This window comes from Panthera uncia, assembly GCF_023721935.1.
Source record: "Panthera uncia isolate 11264 chromosome C1 unlocalized genomic scaffold, Puncia_PCG_1.0 HiC_scaffold_4, whole genome shotgun sequence".
Taxonomy (NCBI): Eukaryota; Metazoa; Chordata; class Mammalia; order Carnivora; family Felidae; genus Panthera; species Panthera uncia.
The window spans coordinates 99447910-99454179 of NW_026057585.1; the positions used below are offsets into that span (position 1 = coordinate 99447910).

General features: G+C 47.4%; 1 protein-coding gene across 2 annotated transcripts in view; it reads right to left on the reverse strand.

The window, feature by feature from the left end:
• The window catches only part of LOC125913617 (calmodulin-binding transcription activator 1-like), a 30203-nt gene extending 26218 nt beyond the window's left edge, over positions 1-3985 (reverse strand). For both annotated transcript variants that reach the window (XM_049618850.1, XM_049618849.1), the window contains exons 1-4: positions 3665-3985; positions 1007-1203; positions 550-628; positions 53-368 (exon numbers count right to left, since the gene is read on the reverse strand). In XM_049618850.1, the coding sequence (XP_049474807.1) occupies positions 53-368; positions 550-628; positions 1007-1203; positions 3665-3802 (730 nt within the window). In that variant the 5' untranslated portion in view covers positions 3803-3985. The remainder of the gene's footprint in view (positions 1-52; positions 369-549; positions 629-1006; positions 1204-3664) is intronic.
• Between the last annotated feature and the right edge of the window lie 2285 nt (positions 3986-6270).

Sequence of the window (6270 nt, forward strand, 5' to 3'; positions counted from 1 at the left end):
AGCAAATGGGAAATGTGCCAAGTTCTGAGATGTAATCATTTTGCATTTTTACCTGGATTGGTACTTGCAATGACGGTGACTCCTTTGGGTACTTCCGGTGAGTGGATGGCTTCACTGTGCCACTGGGTCATCCAGCTATCTGTATTGGGCTCTTCGCTCGGAGGACAGTGGATTCTGGGGTTCTGTCCAAGCTGAGCCTGCTCATCTCTCTGCAAGTGCTCCAGACACTCCGCTAATTTCACATGACCCCTCGACCTGGCGATCCCCAAAGGCAGCCTTCCTAGAGAGTCCGGAATGGAGATGGCCCGACGGTCCCACTTGTACAGCACGACAGCAGCCTCTAAGTGCCCGAGAGCACACGCCCACATCTAAAACAAGGAAAACAGCAAGCTTTCTCAGCACAAGTTAAAAAACATCCTCCGCTTTTGCTATTCCCGCCAATGGACAAGTTGGTCCTTGCTGACCATCTCCATGGGGCCATAAGACCTTACCACATCCCCATGCCAGTTTAGAAAAACGGCTCAGGGATTAAATGAACCCATGCCTTACCAGAGGAGTACAGGAGAAGTGGTCCACATTCAAGGGGTCAACTTCCAGTTCCAAATCGATGCTATCTGCGTGCTTCGTGCTGTAAGGGATGGTACCAGAAATTACTGCACAATTAATCAACGTCCAAGAAATACTAGAATGTTATCAAACCCACAAAGATGAAACCAAAGTGGGCATCCAACATCCCTGATGTGAAGAAGATAGAGTCCCTAATTTCACAGGGCGGTTCGGATTATGAGCCCCGAGGAAAGCAGAGAGTGCAACGTCTCGCTCGCCATTTCTTGGGCAGAAGTTCGTGTAAGATTCCCTTGGGAACTGTCCTCCGAGAAAGCCCTTTGCTCACAGGCTGTCAAGCTCACTGAATGGCCAGATTTCTCTCCACCAGTGGAATCGCCCAAGAGGAAGGTGCGAGCTGACGGGCAAGGGTGCCCACTAGCCGTCCGCACCGCGGCCTTACCGCCATTTGATGAGGGTCTGGATGAGGGTGGCGTAGCCCTGGGCAGCAGCCAGGTGCAAGAGGGTCATTCCCCGGAAAGTCTTTGAGTGGATCAAGTGCTTGGACTTGGCCCAGCAGGCGCGGCTCATCATCTTCTCACACACGACAACCACACGGCTCTCGAAGCAGCTGCCCAGCGTCCCGGGGCCAGAGGCACACTAGGAGGAGGAAGTGTGTGTTACCACCGCGGACCCAGGGCCCTCCGCCAAGTCAACCTTTTCATGTAGGAGAAACAAAATGCTTTACGATTAGCCGCTCAGAACAGGAAACACAAAACCGTGCACAAAGGGGCATCGCGAAACGGACTAGAATGCGCGAGGTTCAGCTCGGCGGCACGCATCCACGCGTGTGGCACGGGGTGACCTTCCGTAATGCTGAGAACACCGGAGTCCACTACAGCTGACACGCGGATTATGAACATCATGCTGATCCGTTTCGGGGAAAGCATACACCGCTAAAAAAGTGCCACTAGCCTCCAGCTGAAGTACACGTTGTGGACCGTAGACTACTAGGAGAGAAAAGCAGGGTGGCTGTCCCAATTCTGGCATCTGGGGACACACCCAGACCTCTGCCTCCCTGCTCCTCCCGAAGGAGAATTAAGTCACTTAGATGGGGATCTTTTCTCCCCCCCGCCCCGCAAAGAAGCACTTTAAAAAGTCTAGTGACGATCCCATCCTTTGGGGAAAGCTTTAGGGACCTTCAAATCTAAGTGATATTAATAACGATAGAGGCACACGGGAAAGAGAAATTCACTAATTTTAACTATGGCTTTCTTCTCTCGATTCAGGTAAAGCAAGAAACATAAAATCGAATGTAGTAACCTCAACAGTTTATCTGAGTCTCTGTGACGGCAGTTCTGTGTTTAACATCCTCCCCAAATAAAGGATACTTCTAGCCTGATTCTTATTTCTGGTATTATTTAGAAAGTCTTTTTTTTCCAGCAATAAAGTCCACAAAATTCAATTACTATGGAAGTACTGTTGTTCCTTCTTTTCAGTCTGGAAAAACACCTTGCAAAAATAAAAAGGTGGGTGACCGATACACTGTCATCCTCGCCAGAGCTGTCAAAACATCTTAAAGGTGATTTTACCTTTGAATGTCCCCTCTGTAAACGGAGCTTTCCTACTTTTCTTACTTTCTAATCTTAAACTCTAATAAACTCATGCCGGCCGTTAAAAAAAAAAAAAACAAAAAAACAAAAAAACATCTTAAAGGTGGGTGATCCCAACGTGCGGAAGGACGACCTTGACTCGGAAAGGACAGGCAAGAGCTGCTCCCGACGCATCAGACAGACATATTCATGAGCACGTGAAAGTTACGGGTTAGTGAGCAGGGAGGGAAATTTTTTTGCATTCACAAAAAGAGCTGCATTTTTATCACAAAAGGTGGACCCAGATATGTATCGAGGCCACCTTAAATTGACAGAAGAGTCTTCAATAGCAGTTAACATGGGATCAGGTTGTAGTAGGCCAGTTACCGAATGGTTGAGCTGTAAAAGGACAGTATATTCCATTCCCTTGATGCAAACTCTGGTGACAGAAGGTTTTCATGGGAATCCCTGATTTGAGCCATGAGATACAACAAACAACGATTACTTCTTTTCTAAAATGTAGGAGTCTAGGTGAACAAGAAGCCTGTTGTGGCCTTAATAATATTTTACTGTGCACCAAGTCTTCCCTTGGACTTCTGAAGGCAGGTAAGAAATAAGAACATTCGGGGAAGAAGGGGTTGTTTGGTTTTGGGGTGTGGTCCATAAAATGCTTCGGTTTCAAAATATTAACATTTGGTATTAAAACATTATTAACACTTGATATTTACAAGGAACATAAAACTCAAACGTTTCACTTAAAAATGCAATTGTTCATAGGAAATCATCATTAATCTTGAAGAAAGAGGGGAAAGTGCTCGGGGTTTGCAGGGAATAATAACTCAGTAGGAGAGAGAGAGAGGGGAATGCTATCCATCCTTTGAAAATTTGTCTCTAGGGTCTCCTGAAAAATAATTTCTGCCCAGGCCATTTCTCAAAATGAGACCCGTAAATAAAACTTATATAAAGCCTTCAAGACTAATGGGACTCTAAAAAAATATTTAGTGATGTCCCTGCATTTGGCCAATTCTTCCTGGAATTTATGAGAAAGCAGATGTGAAACAGGATAGCAGGGCTAATGTGGTCCGACACCAAGTAATTCCAGAAACAGCTTCTCTGGGAGCTTCTGATATTGATCTTCTTGACTTTATAAAAGGCTTTATGAATGGCCGAGTTGGATCATGCTTTATATTTATATTTAAAATAGATATGGAATCTACAACACAAAATAGAGTCCAACTGAACTCTGAGTCGCCACTGGGCCTGTTTTCTAAGTGGATGTCCTCGAGCCACACCGCCAGGCAGCAGCACTGAATTCTGGGATCGGCAGCAATGATTTAAGGCTCAGGGAGGTCAACAACTGAGAAGCCCCACCGTTCAAGGCTTCTGTTATTACACAGATTTCAAAATTTAGGGGCACGGGATTATAAAGCACTCCCTGGGACTAATCCAGGAATGACACCAGCACCAGACAAGGGACTTGTGATCAATAAAGCACAGAGTGAAAGGTGATGGTCAGTGCACGCCCGTACCTGAGCCTGGCTTCCTCCGTTCCCGCTCCCGTTTCCCCCTCCGCTGCTGCCTCCTCCGCTCCCCTGTTTGTGTTGCTGGGACCCCGTCATCTCCGCCATCCTCCTCTCCATCTGCTCCAGACGTTCTAGGATGGACATCCTGAACTGGTTATCTAGGGCAGAACAGGTGATAGTGAGGTCGTGTTCCAGAAGAGCAGTTAACACGTGGCCTCGTCAAGCTGCAGGACCGGCATCTGAAACACCATCATCAGCCTAACCAAACCACACAGGTCCGTCCAGGCCAGATTTCTCCAACGTGGCAGTGAATCTCACACCTCACCCAAGACCTGGGGCATCTACGGTGGCCCAAAGCTCTCAGCTAAAGGAACAGAAAATCCCTTTTTGTCAAAGTCCTGGTTTCCGGTTCCTGGCACCCCATCTCTTTGCCAAATTCCCCAACGGAAGCCTTGGAGAGATCTGATAGGGAGGCCCCTAGAACAAATAAATGAAATGAATACGATTTAAATCAGTGGAAGAGAGGGAGATGTGTGTGTATAAAAGATACACGTACGTAAATATATGTACTTTTTAGAGTAGTATCTGTTTTACCCAAATTAAAAAAAAAAAAAAGATTTCATCTGTTGATCATTTGCTGGCTGAGACCCTTACACATGTCCCTTAACGTGTGACAGTCTTCTCAGAGCCCAGTGCAACTAGGTGCTTCACCCCTAAGAAAAACATCAGGCCGTCACCGTCGGAGCTAGGACTGTAACTCAGAGAGGCCTGTGATTCTGTACCACGGTACTGAGATTAGAATCTCTCTCTCCCTCCCCATTCACACATTTATACCCACCTGTGTGCACACACGCAGACACACGATTTGGGCTGCATGCAAACACGCGAGAAGGAGCTAAGACCATTATGAAACTCATTAGCACCGAAATTTATTCAACAAATTTTAAATAATGTTGTGCCAGATAGTAGTAAACCGGTCAGAAAAAGGCCTCTTCCTGCTCTAGCAGGGGAAGCAAACAGGATAATGTGAAGAGGAACCATAGGGCGGGACTACAATTTATATGAGTCTGGAAAGGGGCCACTTGAGTTTCACCAGAATAGAAGGAGCCAGGTCTGCAAGAACTGGAGTGAGTTACTAGCAAATGCAAAGGCCCTGAGGCAGGGCATTCAAGGAACCGAAGCCAGTGGCTGGACCACCACAGAGAGGAGAGCAGAAGGTGAAGTCGAAGAGGGGGGCCAGGACCAGACAGTATGTACTTAAGAACCCTGACAGAGGAAGTGTACAACTTTGAACAAGACCTTAAGTGCCTCAGTTTCCTCACCTCTCAACTGGGGATGGTAACTGTACTTACCTGAAGGCTTGTCGTGAGGATGAAATGAATATTTGCCAATGCTCAGAACATATAAGTTCCAGATACATGTGTTAGCCATCATCATCATCATCTTCGGGCAAATGAATTCTCTAGGAATTGACTGAGCATCTGTGACAACCTATTTGTCCCCCAAATTGTTAAAGGCGTAACTGTTTTCCAAAATACAACCATCCGAATCGTGAAAAGGAAGAATCCAGAAGTGTTCGGTCAGCGTGCCTGGCCGTCCTCACTATACAACCCGACACCGGTGAATGATGCTTACTGATCCTACAAGAAATAAAACAGCAGGCGGACTAACACTTACAGAGTGCCAGCCACCGTTTCCATCACTCTACAAATATTAACCCATTTACTCTCTACAGTAATCGTGAGGTCGGTACTGTTCTTACCCTCTTTTCACAGAGGGGAAAACTGAGGCGGCGGGGAGGGGGGCTCTCCGGCTCAGGGGCCTGGAGCTTAACCACTATATGACACGAGTATGCGACCTTGTGGGAAGAGAAGAGACACAGGAGTCAGGTTCACCCCTGGGAAGAGAACATTTTCTTGCAGTAACAAGGCAGTAGATACGTGTTTCACAGGAAAATTTTCAGGACCGGGTGTCAAACTGGTTCCACTTTACTAAACCACAAAGCCAGAAGGGGAAGACTGCTGTTCAAAAAATCGTGACATTATTTTTTAATAAAGCTATTTCCGGGAACAACACTAAAGGAAAAATCCTTCCCCTTTAAAAGTGACAGACGTCTTTGTGCCAAGTGTGCACTCACACACACACATACAATCCACAAACACCAAGGCCCCTGCTGCTGAGCATCTCGGTGGCCCGGTCACCAACAGGCAGGGACCCCAAGTGGGCACGGCATGCGCTTGCACAGTCGTTGCCATCCTGTGACCCTAACGGAAGACACGAGATGCCTTCAGGGGTGGGACTGAGTCCTAGCAGCCTGCCCTCTCCGTTAGAAGAGGGACACTTTGCAGAATGAGGGACTCTCTTATTTGGAGCCCTTCCAAATGAAGGGGATGAGGAATCTTCCCCTTCAATTAGCTGGACTCCAAGGAGAACAGCGCATTTTCCTTGTGGAGCTCGCATCAGCTCTCCCTGCACATTCCCCGCCGTGCCGTCCATTCAACCACCTGCAGATCCTTCGGCGTCCCACCGAAACGGGGGAAGCGTCTATAGCCGCCTCCCGACAGTTTCTTCTGCAAGCCCACATAACTTGCACCTGTTAAAGGCGTGTTCAG